The sequence below is a fragment of the Anopheles merus genome, chromosome 2L, assembly GCF_017562075.2.
Source record: "Anopheles merus strain MAF chromosome 2L, AmerM5.1, whole genome shotgun sequence".
NCBI classification, from domain to species: domain Eukaryota; kingdom Metazoa; phylum Arthropoda; class Insecta; order Diptera; family Culicidae; genus Anopheles; species Anopheles merus.
In genome coordinates this window covers 24639406-24658855 of record NC_054083.1, presented here as the reverse complement: position 1 = coordinate 24658855, position 19450 = coordinate 24639406, and the positions used below count along the sequence as shown (strand labels likewise).

General features: G+C 45.6%; 1 protein-coding gene across 1 annotated transcript in view; it reads right to left on the bottom strand.

Moving 5' to 3' along the window:
- Positions 1–15297, bottom strand: part of LOC121591667 (autophagy-related protein 13 homolog) — a 41565-nt gene extending 26268 nt beyond the window's left edge. The window contains exon 1 of the mRNA XM_041912408.1: positions 14737–15297. Within this exon, the coding sequence (XP_041768342.1) occupies positions 14737–14889 (153 nt within the window). The 5' untranslated portion in view covers positions 14890–15297. The remainder of the gene's footprint in view (positions 1–14736) is intronic.
- Positions 15298–19450: the final 4153 nt, after the last annotated feature.

Below are 19450 nucleotides of genomic sequence, written 5' to 3'. Positions count from 1 at the left end.
TGGTGGATGAAGCTTAAGTCCGCTCGAACAGGAAAGACCGCCAAACACAAAACAACAAATAACAGTTCTTGCTATCAGACATTGTCCTCCTCCTTCCTCCCGAACCGGCAGATGACCTTCAGGAGGACGCAGCTAAAGTACACCGTAAGAAAGATCAGAGCTGCCGGCGATGGCACTGGGCGGCATTGGCCAGAGTGCACTCACACCTGTGGAAGCGTCTCGAGGGATGACGCGGCGATGTTGCCGCGCGCGGCTCGCACGCGTTTCCCATAAACGTTCAATATGATCGAACGATTGTCACCTTTGACATCGGCTACAAACGGAAAATTACGTCCCGATCGGTGCGGGTTGATAATGGGGCACTACCCCGTAGATCCCGCCCTCCACCGGTTGGTACAAATGCCGACATCCACCGGCACACAACCAAAACAACTAACCAATGTGGGGTAAACAAATCAATCAAAACTGACTCAGAGGACGACAAACCGTGATCGGAAAGTTCCGCGTATAATGTGTGTGTGTGACTTTGGCGGGGAGCATGAAAACCATGTAATCAGGTAATCTTTACCGATGCAATCAAATAGAGCATATGTTTGTCCGATTTATGATTACCAACAATGTGACAAATATTGGCAGATTGATCGCTGTTAGTGACATTTTTTACACTTGATACTTTTTAAAGGCTTTATTTTATGAAAATTGGAGTGACGTTACTTTCAGAATGCCTCCAGAACTTTAAGAATACAATACTGTGAAACCGAGGGATAAAGAGACGTCCTTCATTCATTGAATACTATTATAGTAAACTTGGCCCAGTTATGGCGTACATGGGTTATAGGACAACAAATTTAATGCCCCATTGAACACTGAGAGGTACGCCAAAAGAAATGGTTCCGAATCCTATTCCAGTTCAGTAACTAAAGCAGAATACCTGATTAAACGGTACCTAATCTAGAGCCTATGCCGATGCTGTATCTTATTTTTAACTTTGTTTCGAGAACTGATACTGAATCTACGCGGATCTTGGAAGTAATGCCACACCCATAGCAGACTATGAACTATGCCCACTAACAGATTGTGAACTAATACCGTTGATGGAATTGATCCTGATCCCAAGCCGATACAGGAATTAATCCCGCATCCATACTGATCTTAGAATTGATCCAGATTCTATTTAGGTCCTGTACTTCATCCTGATTTAATATCGTTTCTGGAATTGATCCTGGCCCTAAACCAGTCTTGAAATTGATCCTGAGCCCTTACCGGTACTGAAACTGATCCTGAACCAATGTCAATCCTGGACCCATGTCGATCCTGGAACTGGTTCTATATCCATATTAATTCAGGAAGTAATTCTGAATACAAATCAATTCTGGCACTGATTTTGAAACCATGTCAATTCTGAAACAGCTCCCTTTTAAATTCTGAATCTTTTGAATTCTGATTTCTGAACAGATTTTTGGACTCTCAACGTTACAAAACCACAGGATTTCACGTAGTTGGATAAATTACCACTTAAATGAGGGTTTTAATTCTAACAAATCCAACATTTGTGTTCTAACACGAATGCTCGGAACCTCGTTCAGCTTCTACCATTTCGTGTTTGCGTTCTTATAAGCGTGTCTGTTTCATTTAGGTTTCACTGTAAATCACTTAAATACCTTCTCCATTTAGCAGTAAATGCCAAGTAAATGGGAGGTCTGTGTTTTCCCAAGGGTAATTTTAAAACTTCAGCATAAAAGTAACCTTCCAGAGGCCTCATGGGACACATTAATCCGTCATATCATGAGTTTTCGGAGAGCGTCATATCCTCCCCAGAATACACGATGATGAGCTCATTTTTCGGTAACATTATTTGGCCTTGACCCGGCTTGCGAAATGCTATGACGAGCTACACTTCCCAACAACTTCCCCGTGCGCAAAGCAGAAACTTGGCATTGATGTGTATATGGTAACCAGCATTTTGCGGTGCTGACAACCCTCATGACAACAGAATTCCGCTTAGATGACCCCACACAAATGATGGCGCTTGTGGATGGTAGCGGTGTGGTGATCGATTTGCTTCACAGCCCGGATTTTCTTTTCTCCCTTTGCTCTTCTTAGCCACTCGGGTGTCGTAATTGGACTTTATTCGATATGTGGGTTATCGAGGGTGGAGAGATCGAAAGAGGGCATAAAGCCGTGTCGGGCGAAACCCATCGTCATACGCTCTCGATACGCTCTCCGGTTCAATATGAAGCCGATGGTGGTCATCCACAACGAGAAATGGACGGTAATTAGGCGATGAAACGAACGGGAACGTGATTCTTAAATGCAATTGCGAGGTTTATTTTGTGTGGCTGATTCGTGGCGAAAGAAAGTTGAAGTTTTCTCACAAATTGGATTCATTCAGAAGCTTTTTTTTTCTCATTCCCTGCGGTCGTACATTTCCCACCTGTGGGACTAAGGAAGGCTAAAGAGGCATGGAGTGCCTCTTCTTTCTCATCAGGCAACAGGAAACGGAAAGTATAATATTGAACATAATGTACAGGGCGAATGTATTAACCTTTTGTTTGTTTTTTTTTTCCAAGAAACTCAGCATTTTCATCGGTTATCATACCGACAAAGTGTTTGGGAAATTATCTCTAAGCTCTTTAGCGCCCTGTGGAGAGGGATCGTTTCTACCTCTAAGCAAACCTTTTTGGCAAGTTCCAGGTAACAAACACTTTCGTCCACAGTTTGATACGCATGGGTGGCATATGTTGTTGTTTTGAGACTGTCTAACTTCCCTTAGCTCGTATTCGCTAGCATGACACTACAACATAAAGATCCGTTTATTTATCAACAAAATGCACTTCCGCTGGCGAATAATAAACATTGCGTCGTGCACAGCTTTAAATAAACTCTCGAAGGCCCGTAGGAAATTGCCTGAGACCAGCAGCACAGCATAAGTCCATTAGCATAAGGGCCGTGCGGCGCGCGTCTCTCTGTTGTAAACAACCAGTTCTTCTGTTGTGTTCTGTTCCCCAGAAGGGGCAGACAGAACGAATCCGTCCAATGTTCATTCACCCAGAACAGTTTATGTTGCCACCCCTCCCACATCGCCAACCATGCAATCGCGTGGATGACCTCAATTTTATCCAAACCCCGTCCAATGCTACCATCCGCCAGCGCGTCGCGGACATTATTCATCTCAGCTGAATATGGGGGTGGTGATGAGAAGGGTGCCGTCGTCAGCTACCAATTCTAGAGGAGTCTACATTCTAGACCATTTTGGACATTTGCTTAGGTTTGTCTGGATTAGGGGAAGAAAAGATTCAAGTTCTTTCTCCTTTTGCCTGCTTACACTGAGAAGGAAATGAAATACGACACCCTCTACAAACAAAGCCGCGCGCGAACAGCTTTCAGAGCACCCAATCTCTTCCGGTTATCTGTGCTGTGTTCTCCAAACAATTGACCATCCTTTCGTCTTACTGCCAAAGCCCCTTGCTGCTCGTTAAGTGTGGAAGATCTTAAAGATATTCTGTGCGACAGCAATGGATGAAAATTACATTCAACACGTTCCACGCCATAAATGTTTTGCTCAAGTGACAACATCCGGCCGCGGAGTGCTGGTTGGAGTTTAAATGGGTGTTAAAGGAAGCAGACACATGTCATACAGATTCTTCCCTAGAGGGTTGAGGGTTTGAGAGCTTCTCAAATACATCTTGAGAAGTTTTAGGCGAAGTTCTTCATTTTGTCATATAAAATGTCATTTCAAGATCCGTTATCGAGTGAAACTTCAGAAACATTTGCAGACACACACACAGAGATGCCAACCAAAAGTCTTCTCTCGCAGTAGGCCTTTCTAAAATTCCTACGTGGCGGCGGTGCACGTTCACCAAACCAGAACCAAACTGCGGCGACCGAGTTCGTGGTGGTGGTGAGTTGGCACAAAATTCCTTTTTCACCGCAAAAGAACGAAGCACACATTGACGCAACCAAAAAAAAAAAAAAAGGTGTGGCGCAAATGGTGTCCGGCTGCCGGTAGAACCAATTTCGTGGAAATAAAAAAAAAGTTTGCCGGTTTGTACGTACTGTCGGAAATGGCGGAGCATGAATCATCTCGTCTGTCGTTTTTCCGAGAATTTTCGGACGTACATAAAACGATACGTCGCGCCATTCGTCCTGCGGCCTGCGAGAAAAAGGACTGCCGAACACGTGTGTAAATCGAGCAGGGGATATTAACGTGGGGGTTGTATCGAGCATGAGAGCGAGAGCGAGAAAGAGAGCTAGGAGCATTGAAAGGCGCGAGAGAGCGTTATCCTTGACGGACGTCCCCTGTGACGACGTGGTGCGGGCCCGTATGACGACGCCGGAACAGAGTACAGAGCAATCTTATTTAAGGCGCTTACCGATCCTTTTCTGCCGTGCACGTGAAGCTGAAGGAAATCAATCGATGGGAAACAATTGCGAAACTGAACAGAAATTAAACAGAAAACTGAAGAGCGCGCGCGCCCGTAGCCGATGAAGCTGCTTTCTACACGCACTTGAAACACTTTCTTCTCAATGGAGCGAAACTTTTCACCAGACGCAGACGGTACGTCACCATGCTTTGAGTCATAGCCAACTAATTGGTTCCCACTGCGCACAGACACAGTTTTTTTCTTCTGTTGGTGCCTAGGCGCCTCTTCTTCTTGGGGCGTGGGTTGTCCCGCTTGTCCTACCGACGACACTGTGGGCCGCCTCACTTGGATGGCAAAACGCGAGAACGCTTTTCTTCCACACACACACACACACACCAATTATTTAACACCTGTTTTAACTGCTGCCACTGTTTGTCACTACCAGAGCACGAGCAATTTTTCAGCAAATCACTTTGGAAATTCGGAACAAGCTGTGGTCTCAAAACGCACACATTCGCCGCAGAAGAGCAGTCGGATGAAAATGTTGGCAGCGCGCTTATCCAAAGCAACGCGTACCCCGTTGAAAATGCTGCTTTTCCCTCTACACACACACACACAGGCGCGCGTACACACCCTCTTACAAACCGTGGAAAAGTGGGCACACACACACAGTGAAGCCGTGTTTGAAGAAGACGCGCTCTTGCTAAGCAAAAGCATAACATTTATCCATGTGTGTGAGTGAGTGAGTGAGTGAGAGCGCGAAAGGGAGTGCGTGCGCTTGTGCAGTTATGCTTCTGTCTCACTTGCACTCTTCCTTTAGCATAGGATGTTCACACAGTCAGAAACGCACACATAGACACATCAATGCTTTGGAAGATTCCGTATGCAGACGTTGCATAGCAGCAGCAGCAGCAGCAGCAGCATCAAGCTGCATATAAAAATGTTTGTGTGTGTGTCTGTGTTGGTATACACACCGTGTAGCATAAAACGTTTGATGCAGCGCCCTTTTACAGGTGTGTTGGTGCAATCAGTGTGCTTGTCCGTGCACCCCTTCACGCCTCGTCCAGCACACCCTGCAGCATAATGCTACGGTTTGGTTGCCTTTCTACTCGCTTCTTCGAACTGCGCGCGAACGCGGCGGCCATGTATAGGAAGCCCAATGCCCGATGCAGCAGCATAGCCCGTACGATTTGTGCCCTGCGTATAGGCAGGCAGCAGGTGGTGAAACCCAAGGCCATTAAAGCAAAACCTTCGGGCAAGGGAAGCAATAAAAAGGCTCACGTTCTTTCCTCTGATGGAAGTCTATTACTTTTAGCCGCCGGTAGCTATTTACTTGCGGCGGAACTGTAATGGTTTATAATAGGGTTTATTTTGGTTCTTCTGATGCACCTCCAACCTTCCTGTGTAGTGGTGTAGTGATTGAAAATTTGCAAAAATCGATGAAAATTCGATTTCGCAAACGGTTCCTTTCGGGCCATCTGGTGGGTCATTTTGTGCCTTTCCGTCCAAGATGGATGGTCCAAGCGTCTTCTGCCGCCTACACACGACGAGTCAGTGGCTCTGTGCAAGCGCATACTTGCAACAATGTGAATGTGGAGCAATCCGACACAACCCACGGTCCTGTTTTGTGGCTTCCCAAGCAGACAGTTCGTTTCCTTTTCGAGGTGGGCGTTCGTGTCGATCGGGCGGGTAAAAAGGAGTTGGAAAGTGGACATGAGTTATTTTCTTCCTTTCTCCTACTTTAGATGGCTCTAGACACATAGACGAGACACCCACGGATCTCGGCCCACGGGAGCATGCAGTTGTGTAGGACAGCGCATAATCAGCACTTGAATGAGACGTTGGCATTACATTAAAGATACTTTTTCATTTAAATGACCGTAATGCTGTATCCTAATGGGAAATCTATTTGTGATTCCCTCCCCCGAATCGCCCCTACTATGGAACTGCCATTCTCTTTCATTGCCTATCGGTCACGCTCATCGAACGTGATGGCTGTATTGTCCCGCTTGTTTTGAACTACTGCCGGGAACCAGTATCGACCGGATCCGTGCCAGCGTTCGGGAATTTCGGGGATGCGTAGAATCCCCGTGCGCCACCCTCAAGGTTACGCAACGTTGTTTACGCTGTCTATAAATGGCTTGCCCACCCGTGTGTGTGTCTATTCGCTCCATAGAAAAGTCCTTACTGCAACGGACAAAGATTAGCGGCTTGATACGATTAAAAAACCCCGGGCGAAAATAAAATCTTGTTTACTGCGGCCATCGTTTAGTGCCGGCCTTGCAGTGACAGAAGAAAAACAAGTCGCAACGAGCATATCCTCCCCATGCGCTGTCTTCCAAACACTTCTCCTAGAAGAAACTCCCCGAAAAAACAGCCCGGCGCCGGTCGGATGGATGACGTGACTTTACGCACAGACACCCGAGCGGAACCCGAGCGCGGTGCGTTATTTGGACCGTTTATCGGTTTATTCTGTCCCTCTCTGTCTCTCTCTATTCTTCTTTTTGTTAGAATGCCTAAGGTAGGCTTTCGCTCGTTCACTTTCGGGATACACGCATGATGGGCCACGTGCGAACGCTCACGGAGCGCCAGACATTCGCCAGACGTTCTCAAACATACACACACCTTGTTTCCCCGGACAGCGCATGCTCCTGTTTGGACGTACAGCGCACAGCAGAGTAGAATTGTTGAAGTTCTCGGGGGTTTCGGGCAGAGCAGTTCTCCGGAATATATGCGTTTTTGTGTTGCAAAAGGATTCAGGAATATTCGCTCAAAACTCCAGCACGGTTGATATTAGTAAATCTCTCTTTTCTCTCTCTCTCTCTCTCTTCTATCTAACTCTCTAGAACTCAAGCTGTCTGGACGACCATGGTAGGGCACACCACGTGGCGGTCAATGACACTGGTACCAATTTCACACGCCACACCAGAAGGAAAGTGCGTATGTTCGAGTTCTGTGAGCGTTAATTCTGTTTAAACGCACGGTGTGTAGCAAGGACGCACTCCCTCTTTCGGCGGTAGACAGGCACTGTGATTGACCTTGCTGCCAACCTGCCGAACGACCTTGGTGAAAGGCGATGGCATACCAAGATCCCGTTACATCCATCCTCGTCATGTGCCGCCGTTATAAACTGCCTTTTGATGAGTCATGTACGCATACCCCAGAACACTGGGTTTACAGAAGACATCTCTTCCGTTTGTATTTCGAACTCGCTCGAAGATAAACATATCATTCTAATTTTCTAGTGTGCATGTATGACGTCTTCATTCATCGTTCTGTAAGAGAATTCATTGTCGCCCTTAAAAGAAGATAAAACAACATTACAAAGAGTCACGAACGATCAGTGAGGGATTCCCCATCGGGTGGGACCAAACCAAACCTGTTCACTACTGTTGGGGTCGCGGGGGGCTTTTAGGACGTGATAGGATTGTTTACGAAATTCGTTCGTTCGTTCGCTTCGGGGCCACCCGTCGACGGGTGTTGCTGCATTGTGCGTGTGGACATTGTGGCGTACGTGCGGTTTGGCGGGCAGCGCCGAAGATTGTCAGCCCAGCGTAGCGATCTCACATACACACTGTCAGACGCGTGCCCTATCTTATGGTGGTGGTAGAGGCCATATCTTGCCCCTACCCCTCGCACACAAAGAGTATCCAACATGATGGGGCACTCATGAAAGGGCTGTTTGAAGTGAGTGGCCCTAGCCTTAGGGCTAAGCCCCAACATTAGCACCGATGCTGCTCCACTCACCGGCCCATTTAGGGGTCTTTAAAACGATTCAGCCAGCATCCGAAAGGTGGAGGGGAAACTCACTCACAAGGGGTCTGTTTTCAATGAAGAAAAGGGAAGAAGCGCGTACCTCTCTCTCTCTCTTTCTCTCTCGCTGGTATTCCATTCATCTTTGTGCATGTGGGGTGCGGGTATGGCTTCCTGCCGTACGTACACTTCCCAACAAAGCAACAAAAACGGCCTCATCTCGTGCCTCAGCACGCCTCTTCGCACCGGATCTATTCTCCCACACGGAACGCGGGAATGTACGGAATTGAGGACAGCTACAACCACAGCTTTAAAAAGGGAGTGGAAGTGCCCGAGCGTGTACGGGCGCGAGTGCGCGCGCGACGATAATGTTTTGATTGTTGAATGAATGGTGGACCTAACCATAACAGCAGCAGCATGGAATGTGTGGGCTGGCTATCCGGTTTGGTACCGGACAAAAAGTATGCAGTTTGCGGTTTTCTAAAACTGCTACCTCCACACCCGTCCGCAGGTGGCAATGGTTGTGTGTTTTTCCTTTTGGGAAAGCTGCAGCTGCCTTTTTATGGAAGAATTTCTACTGAAAGATCCAACGGCACCAAAGTAGTGATGGGTAAAGTTGGAAAAAATAGGTAGGTAGGTAGGACTAGCATTATTCGGAGCCGTCTGGAATCGTCTGGAGCAATTTGGAGTCGATCGGAGTCGAAATTGTCCGGGTCGAGGTCGTTCGGAGTCGAGGGCGTCCTGAGTCGTAGTGGGAATCATCGGGAATCGAAGTCGTCCGGTGTCAGAGTCAGTTTCCGATTTGATTCTTTGCTAATTTCGATTCCAGAGCCGATTTGGATTCCGGAACCGATTCCGAGTCCAGAATGCATGTTCTGAATTCTGGAACTGATTCTGGAGCCAATTCCGTGGTCGATTCCGATTCTGGAGCCAATTTCGGAGCCAATTCTGGATTCTGGAGCCGATTTAGGAATCGATTCTGGAAACTGATTCCAGATCTACTATCCGGCATTGATTCCAGAAAAAATCTAAGCTAGCCGGAATCGATTCCGACGAAAACTTCATGTTTCCCAACACTAGTCCGGAGCCGGAATCATCCGGATTTGGAGTCAAAGTCGGAGTCGTCTAGAGTCAGAGTCATCCGGATCCTATTAATACGTAGCATCATTTGATCCAAACGTCTATGGAGATGCCAATACCAACTCTGATTTCGAAGCCGATTACGCTTATTACGATTCCGGAGCCGATTTCGATTCCGGAACCGATTCCGATTCCAAAACCGAGTATGATTCCGGAGCCAATTCTGGAGCCAATTCTGGATTCAGGAATCGATTGTGGAAACTGAGTCGGAGTCATCCGGAGTCGGGTTCGGAACTTTCTTGATTCGGAGTTGTCCGGAATTTTGATTCCTTGAAGCAATAAGTAGCATCAGTAGCAGGATTCAAACGTCTATTCTTATTGAGATGCCGAAACTGATTCTGATTTCGAAGCCGATACTGATTTTGAAGCTTATTCCGATTTCGGAGCCGATTGCAATTCCAGAACCGATTTCGATTCCGGAACCGAGTATGATTCCAGAGCGAATTCCGATTGGGGAGCCCATTACGGAATCTAATTCTAGACCTATTATCCGGAATCGATTCCAGAATACTTCGGAGCTAGCTGGAATCGATTCCGACGAAAAATTCATTTTTCCTATAACTAGTACGGAGTCGGAGTCAAAGTTGGAGCCGTCCGAAGTCGGAGTCAAAGCCTTCCCGAGTTGGAATCGTCCGAAATCGACGGGAGTCCGAAGTCGAATAGTGTCGTGGGCGGAGACAGCCGGTGCAAGGATACTGTCGTAAAGAATTGATGTCATCAATAAACGCTATTCTTAGAAACAAAGGTCTGTTTGCGAAGTGCACGCGCTAAGCAAAAGATGAAGAATACTAATCGAAATGAACTGCCAGCCAGAGGCTGACTCCGGCCGACTCTGTTTCCAGTTTAATTCTGATTGCGACCGTGTCCGATTGACTCCAACTTCGACTCCGGACGACGCTAACGATTCTGATTTTGCTGGAGTCGGAATCAAACTAACAATAGCCGGAGTCGAATCCGAGTCGTGGGTGCACTCCAGAGAGCACATCACTACACCAAAGACATAACGTACATTGCACAAAACTGAAGAAAAAATTATCGATTAACATTAGAAATAAATTAAAATATGTGTCACACGATATCCAGCGAGTTCTGAAGCGACTTTTCCAGTTGCATAGAATTAATAATGTGTGCATTCCTCCGATGTTCCTATGCAGTTCATTTGTATTCTATGCCGCCGTTCTAGTTGCGCTGTGCTATCCGTTTGAACAGACATTCTTTTTCGAAATGTTTGCGTTGCACACATCTAGTTACACACATATTAACCCTTCCAAATGGACAAACACGGCGTGGAGCGATAAAACAAAGACACCTTTCGCGAAGCGAGCGAGGAAAATGGAACAAACACACCGGCCACGGTCGGTCTTCAACCGGGGCTCCGGGTGCGAACGGAAGGTCATCCATGGTCTACTGTTCCCCCATCGGCACGATGGCAAGCCCAGCAGGAGTGTGGGAAGCAATATCGTACCACCCACCCAGGTCCCAGAGAGGGAGCAATAATCACGCTGGAATTTGACCGCGGCGGGCGGCTGGCTTACACCTCCAGCAATCAAATGGCGAACAAATTGCAATTCTAGAGCGTACAAAAAGGAAACCAAATAGAAAAAGAGACTCACACTTGATTTCGTTTTTATTAGCAAATTGGTCAGCAAGACGTCGTGCTTGCTTCCGATCCTGCTGACACACTCTCGTCCAGCATGCCAAGTCAAGCACGTTGCCATCCTGACCCGCAGGCACGAGATCGGTCAGTCGCTCGTCGTTGTGTAAACAGAATGATTTACCATTGAAGCAGGCGGACCCAGAGGTCGAGGAACGGGACGGTAAATATACAAATACAATTGCGCTAGCAATAGTTTCATCGCCCGAGTGACGCTTATTTACACCGAAGGTGTTGCTTTGAAATTCGCATCCTTTAAAAAATCATTTTGCCATTTCTTATTGGAATACGCGAAGAAAAAAGAGCGATAAATTATCTAATGTGAAGTGAAGACATCAAAATCAACAACATAATAACTATCGCGCGAAGGCGACGAGCAATTTCCACTTATGAAGGCATCGCCACTTGGCACATGCCGGTACACGCACAGCACGATATAATCGCGATGACATGAGTGTTTTTCTTTGAGGACCTTTTTGCGTGTATGTGTGTGTGTGGTGCGGTGTGACTTAGCGATGTGCCCTTTCCCCATTCCCAGGGCGCTAGCGCGGGAACAAACTGAGACACGAGCGAATGAACCGAAAATTTTTGCTGCGCAATTCCTTCACGTATAAGGGTGTTCTGTGGCGCTTCTGCCACCGGGAGGGAGGACTGCACTACTGGGATACCACCGCGGGCAAACGACCGCCCATTGACCGCGGCAAAGAAGACGATGCGCTGCGTTTACAAATGCTGCCATTGTATGTTGTATTCAGCAGCAATAACAGCCCCGTGGAAGTGATCGTGACGGGCGCTATTTTCTACAAAATAAAGTAAAATAAAAACACGTTTAAAAGTGAACAGCATTTTAAAACTGGGATGAAAGGCGACCACCTCCCCCGTGCTTGTCTGCTTGCTTGCTTGCGGGGATTATTTGTTGATCAGATCATGAAGCGCTGTGTTCGTCTGTTTGTGCTCAAGATTAACGTTCTCTTTGCCTTGTCTCTTTATCTCGCCCATCGGCAGTCAAGTACGTCCTTACTGCTGCACCATGCATTTGCTGGAGCCAAACTATCTGTGTGTCAGCAACTTTTTACCACACTTAATCCAGCCTGATAACGTGCTTGATAGTGTTTCTGAAGTGTGCATTTGTGTGCCTGAATGCAATCCGGCTGTAGCTATTGAAAACCCAAAGTCCCTTAATAAACTCATCACGAATTATCGTTCGCGGAACGAGCAAGGGAGGCGCGCTTGGTTGGCGTTCGTTGACGACTGGAGAGAAGCACATACACATACATCAAATCAATGCAAAAACCGGTTCGCACTGGAGTGTACCGGAGCGCAAAGGGAACACGGTGCTTGTGCGATACACCGGGAAAGGTAAAGGAATTGTATAAATAAACATTAGAACGCTGGGAACTGTTTGCCGTCCCTTTACCGGGATGGTAGCGGAGGCAGTAAGATCCCCTCTTACTATCACGATCGTGAAACTATGTAAGAAACTGTTTTGTTTGATCTGGTCCTACCATCCCATTCTCCTCACCCTATGGCTTGCTATACCACCGGTGCAAGTGCAAATGTCCCTCCGCCCATACCCATGCGGTAAATAAGTTGCGCAATTCGAATTGTGCACTAAAAGAGGTGGACGGCCCATCAACAGCAACAGCAGCAGCAGGAAGTCGGTTCGATCCGGTTGCGGCTTTGCGCCGGTGGGTGAAGCGGTTTGAACAGGTCTCGCCCGGCAGAGGGGGGCGCGATAGTGCCCAGTTCCTAGTCCCATGACAATTAGTCAAATGCAGGCGATTGACAGCTTGCGATGGGGGGATAATAATTTAGCCAGTTCGTGCTTAATGTCACGGGTGTTCCGGAAAGTGAAAAGCAAAACAACAATTAGCTTTAATTACCGTCCGATGAGCTGGCAGAGAAGATGCGTTTGGAATGTTGGATGTGTGTGTGAAGAATCTTTTATAGAATCTTCTAAGATTTTCTTAAAATATTTTCAATACAGTGGCTCACAAAATGCATGGTACATAGAATTAGAATGTTTGTGTGTTAAGAGAACTTTTAATGTTTTAATTTGTTCGAACTGCTTACTTTAAAAATATTAATAAATGTTATGTGGTCATTGCGTTTGTCAGTGACGCAGAAACTAACTTAAACTGTTAGATTATAATAGGATTCTAGATTATTTATCATAATGCACTTCTTGTCTACAGGTTGGAGTTCACTGACCACTGACTGCCATTTTTTTAATTTTAATTAATTAATTCATTTTTTTAACATTTTGGACAAAATATGATAATTTTAGTATCAAAAATTGCCATTTTTAAATAAAATCAGAATTGAATGCTATAGACATATAAAGAAAGTATTAGAATTGTTTAAGATATTGGCAAAAACCTGCCAAAAAGTTGAATGAACCATCAATTTAGTGTATGTACTGTATCTAATAATATCTAAGATTGTACCGACAAAAAATAAAACTAAAATTGACAAATCAATTACTTGTAATTTTTGCAATTTGGCTTAAAGTCGCTAAAGGTCCCATCAAATGTAAAGAGATAGTTTACATAATATAGCAAATCCCTGTACCTTTCCAGAACAGCTGGAACTAATCCTACAGCGCCATATCACCGTACACTCTACCGAACTGCGCCATCACACTTTCTTTCAAGTGCTGATAGCAAATGATTCAAGATAAGGTGATGCAAGTAGTTACTGCTACTATCACTATGTGTCACTTCTCTAAGCGTTTAATGGGACGGGTTTAATCGCAGCCAACTCAATCCGCCCATCGAACCTGCTGAACCAGCGGAAAAGTGGATTCTCAACCTGCACACTGCACAATAGTCGGTTGGGCCGGTTCGTTCTAGTTAATCCCTTGCCGCGATAGATTAGCAACATTGACACAAGTATCGATTACGATTCGTGTTCACTTGAAATTAAACGGCACCGAAAGGACCCCCCCCCCACCGCTCTCGTCCATCCATTTTTTCCTCCCCTGAAGAGCTAATGCTAGAGCGAGGCAATCAATCGACCCGTCTGAATATGCATGCGATGGGCACGAGCGGCAGCGAATGCATATTTAGTCCGTTAATTATCCCTGTGCCAAGCAAAACACGTTCGCAGCATGCAAAACCGAACCGGGTAAAAGTTTCCCCATTAACCTAGATTTTGGCGTGAAGAAAGTGGTCACTTCCGGCTAGCTATTGGTGTCACAGGACGAACGAACAGCGGGGGGCGGTGGGATTCTTCCGCTATCCACTGTCGATTTTGTGTGCTGTCCGGTGAGGTGCACGTAACATGGCGTCATCCAATAGAGGGCAGGACGTTTTGATCGAAATCGGGATGACGTGATGCGCGCTTGTTGCTATCTGGCGCGAGTCATGATTTATGATGCATTCGATTGCAAACCAATGCCATCAGCAGCGATGCATCATTTTCGCGCGACAATAGGACAAGACGGACGTTGCTATGCGACAAGGGTCGCTTCCGCATCGGCAGATGTGATCATCTTTGGAGGGTTTCTTCGACTTTAATTTTGTTTCCATTTTCTAGAATAACATCGCTTCCTATTTTCCTAAAAACCTAAAAAGAAACACAATTTTTCCCGCTAACATAAAACGTCATTCTCCGACGCTCACTTTCTCTCTTCCGCTCTGAATCTCTCTCTCGAGGCGCTTGATACTTTGCTCGTTCGAACCACTGCTGTGACGTTGCGATGCATGCGATCTTCTAACCCTTATCACGAGTGTGGCCTATTTCCACCCACGGTCCCACTTGGTTTCTGCATCTTCGCGCTAAGAAACAAAGAAACAAAACCACCAGCCCCGTATACCAACTTACCCAATCCGTTGACGTGGAGTTCGGGTTGCTTTCGGTGGCGATTTTCTCACCCAGCCGTGATTGCACAATGATCTGGGCGGCCTTCATCGCCAGCTGGCGAATGTACTTCTCCAGATTGCTACGATCCTGGAGGCTTCCGCTCTGCGAAGCCATCGTTGCTGCTGCTGGTGGCGTGTCCACTAGCTCTCTTTCTAATGTTTTGGTTTTGGGTCTTACGTTCCTTCACTTCGCTTGCACACACTTTTCCACCCCGTTACGGTTACGTCGGTTCCAATGACGGGCGATTTTTTCTTCGCTATCACACACAGACGAAAAAAACAAAACAAACCTCCACAACACAACAACAACAACAGCACCTCACAAAGCAATGCAAGGAACACGCGGGCTAGCTGGCAGGGCGGCACACCAACCCGTACACTTCCATCGGGACGTGGCGCTTGACCTCGAGCTGTACCGTATTGGTGCCGTTTGGGACGCGGAAAATGATGAAAACCTGTGAAAAACGCACAATTTCTGCAGCGAGCTGGTCGGGTTGCACATTGAAAACAACATTCCACTAGAGAAGAGAAGGAAAAAGGGAAAAGGGGGGAGAGCGTGCGGTTTGACAGCTGTCCAAATTTGACAGCTGAGGGTTATTGCAGTTGGCACGAGATTACTGCAGTTCGTTTGGGGTTTTGCGACTGATGGCAGCGCCATCTATTGGACGATCGAAGACACAAACCGTTAAGGTGCACGGTACACGAATTCAAAAACAGACGCCACGTGGAGATGCGTTTTCATGGAAAACGGTGTAAAACGCTTCACCTAAATAAAATCAAAATTTAAAATTTCTTAAACCTTTATAATGTTTTTTATAGAATATTTCCGCGAATAGTGTCTCCTTGGTTGCAATGCAATAAATAGTTCATGCAAATCCTATTGGTGAATTGTAGTGTTTTGATGTATGCTCCATTGAGTCACCGGTTCCCACCATCCCGGTAGTTTTCTTTCGTCATTTTTCGTCACACATCGAAACGACCGTCCACGCCAAGACGGCAAGCCGGTTGCAAGTGCTGTGGAAAGATCGATGGGCACATCTCGTACAAATCAACGGCTGTAAATCTTTCTCCGCACCAACACTTTGGGCTGCCACCGGGGACCCGAGGTGGACCCGGGTGGTGCGTTCTTTTTGGCAAACGGACACGGTTCAGCTTTCATAAATATGCTAATCGTTTGCCGGGGTTTTTTTGCCAGGCGCGTTTGTTGGTGGGCTCGTTTTATGGAAAATTTAATGCCCGGCCGGTCCGCCGCTGACTTAATAAAATTCGTCCAATATTTTATACCCGCGCGAGGCGCTGTTTAGTGGCGCACTAGTTGGCGCAGAAGAAACAAACGCACAAATTATTGCCCCGTGCATGAATCATGGCGGTGACAATTTTTTCGCGTGGGTGGGTGGCGGAACATCAGTGGTATTGGCGCTTTCGAGCCTACCGTCTCGCGCCGGTCACTTATCGAGGTTGGTGTAATTTTCGCATATTAGCGTAGCAGGTAGCTTCCGTGCTTTCCCTAGGGGGTAGAGGCCATGGTATGCGAGGGATCGTGCGAAATGCAAGTGGCAAGTGCATGTTGCACTTTCTTTTAATGAGTCGGGTCTGCTCAGGCGTTGACATTGTTCCATTTTTCCCACGATACAAGTGACTCAGAGATTAGATTTAGTTTCCATGTTAAAGAATAAAATGTAATTGAAATAACAAATCTTAGCTCCAACATCTAAATCAAACTCAACTGCGATCAATTTCGTACCATTTCCCGCCCAAGCAAGCTTTCACGAGCTTTAGAACACACGCACAACCCTACCTTGTTCTGGAAACGGCTCATCCCTAAACACACCCAGCATGTCCGCTGAGCGCTGAGAAGTAACTCCAGCATGCGGTGTGTGTAATGTGATATCATTTCGGGGAAAAAAAACTAGCATTCAGCTACGACGATCGGCGCCCGTGGTGTTCCCCATAAAGCGTGTACCCATCACGTCCCGGGGCGACATAATTTTCTATCTCCTCATAAAATATGCCTTTGATTCAATTTTGTCATCCCATTAGGCGCGCATGTTTACGAGCCACGCGGCTCTGCATTCTCAGCGCACTACTACCGCTAGGGCGAGGGGTTGGAAGGTATCTTGATCTACCCTTTGCCGCTTGTAACGTGTGGTACCTTATGAATGGATCGTCTGCGCACGCTTTAAGCGGTTCATTTGTGCGCGATAATCTTGATGATCTGTAGTTGGTTCAGCTGAATGCCGCATCATGAGCATATGTTTATGTGCGCATGGTGGATTAGGCTTGTAGAGACAGTTCCGAGGCGTTGTTTGGCGATGCTGAGCAGATGGTGAGTTGTCGTTGCATTAAAATACTTGTTCGAGTTCGAATTAATGCTGTGTTCTGTTTAGAAACCTTCTATTCGACCAGCATTTCTTGATATTGAAGTCTTTTGAGCTTTAAGCTAATGCTTGAATTCCAGAGCACAAAGGGCGTTGAAATGTCCTAACATACGCAAATCTTATTCAATTTAATTAAATTCAATTCAATTCAAGTATATTCAACTTGTGTTTTTATACATCCAACTATCCCTAATTTAGCCTAGCATAATTTCCAATTACTTAGAAAACCTCTAAGTAGATGCTGATAAGACGAAAGAAAATGAAGGCTCAACAGTACGAAAAACAGAGATTAAATTGAAAATAAGAAAAAAATATAGAAGGAAGATAAGATTACAAATAATAACAGGAAAAGAAGAAAATGAAAAAGTGAGGATGAGAAGGAAGAGTTTCAGGAAGAGGACTATAATCAGGGATGGGGAGAATCTGTGCTACTATTAAAAGCGCGAACACTCTGGAGCAGAGGCTCGTTGGAACCAAACGTAGTACGACGAGGAACAACGTTTAGAGCGCTACGCGACCTTAAATTTCATCCGCAAGAGGAGGCCGATCTGCGCAAGGAGAGTTGGAGCATCAATATGAACATCGAGCATGTGTCTGATGAATTGGACACGCGCTTGCGAGCGTTTCACTTCGAAGGATTCTAAACCTAACAAATTAAAAAGACTTTCGTAGCTAGGAATAGCGGCATTGGGACCAGTCATCGGTTGAAAAGCGAACCTTGTGAATCACTTTTGGACTTATTGAATGTATTTGTGTCCAGATTGACGATGGCTATATCCATAGAATGTTTAAAGACTGAGAAGCATTTCGTCTTGCAGTAAAACCTTCTGAACTAGAAAACTATGTGTACAATTCAGAGATAGTTTGCTGGAATATCTGGGATATATCTAGCACTGCATACCGACAGGAGCTAGTCAATCACTACGCAAACTAAGCATCCGCCGAAAATGATATCCTAAGAAATCCTACTCCCGCTATATTAGATGGCAATATTTCCATCATGATGTCATGATGGTGGAAATACAGGACTTGACAGCTCTTAAGATCCTTCTAAGAACAATTATAGAGCTGAAAATTATCGTATTGGACACCTTTCTATACTCTTATCGAAATAATATGTAAATCTAGACATATTCCCTACAAAATAATTGCCACTCTCCAGGTCCCTTTTGCATATGTGATCATCTTCAGTCATCTTTAGTTTCAAAAATCAGCATTTTGAGGTTTTGAGTAAATATTGTTTAGCCAAGAGTCGTGAACTTTTTTTTAGTAAGTTGATTTCGAGATTATTGAGGTATTGAGATTCGGATGTTTCATTCGTTCTTCTTACAATCGTCACACAATAATTGCACACAACTCTATGCTGGGCCTATTCGCGACTTATCATTTTGTGACACATTGTGAGTTTTTCGCTGGCTGACATAAGAAGTAGGAGTGTTGAGTTACGAGCGAGTCATAACAAGTCGTCATGCAGAGTTCAATTCAGACCATCTATATCTTATATCTGCACATCTGTAATATTGCTCTTTGCCTTCACATGATCGTCCAGCACCAGAGCAACAAACAGAAAACTTTCCGAATATCTGAAAAGTCCTGTATCATTGAGTGTATTCAAAGTCCTATATTTTGGAAATCGTGAACTGTGCTCTGATCCAACACTTTGTCTCTGATATGAATTCTGCTCTGCTCTGTTATATCTTGTAATTGTTGTAATTATAATAATTATTGTTATGATACCAATTATTATACAAGTTTGTTTAATTAAATTACAATGTTCAAAACAAGAATTTCAATTTTTGAATAATCTATTTAATGTTATTTAACACAGTTGAAGACCCCCTCTTCCTCTTTGCAACAAATCATTACGCTTGAAGCAATATACCCGCTCACAGACTAGCGTTAAGCAATTGATGGATGGGCCATGATAAACACATTTGTATGAAAAATATCAACGACCTATCATAAGTCTTTTTTCAAAGCTCGTAAATGTGTCCAAATAGGCGTAATATTTTATAAAATAACCCAGATGATATACCACTAGGACCTTCATTTGCAAACAAATCATAATAATGGTAATTATTTCACACTTCCCTTCCCAAATTCCACACACCAAGATCAGGATCGAACACCAACCAGTGCCCAATCGAGAGAGTACTCGATCTCGAGCCCAAATCACATTAGACTAATCGTTCGAGTGCCTAATCCATGCTACTTGTACTTGTGCGGGGTGGCATTTTGGTACAAACGACGGTTCGGCACATGGCGGCAAGGGGTGAGACTTAAGTTTTCGGCGCGTTA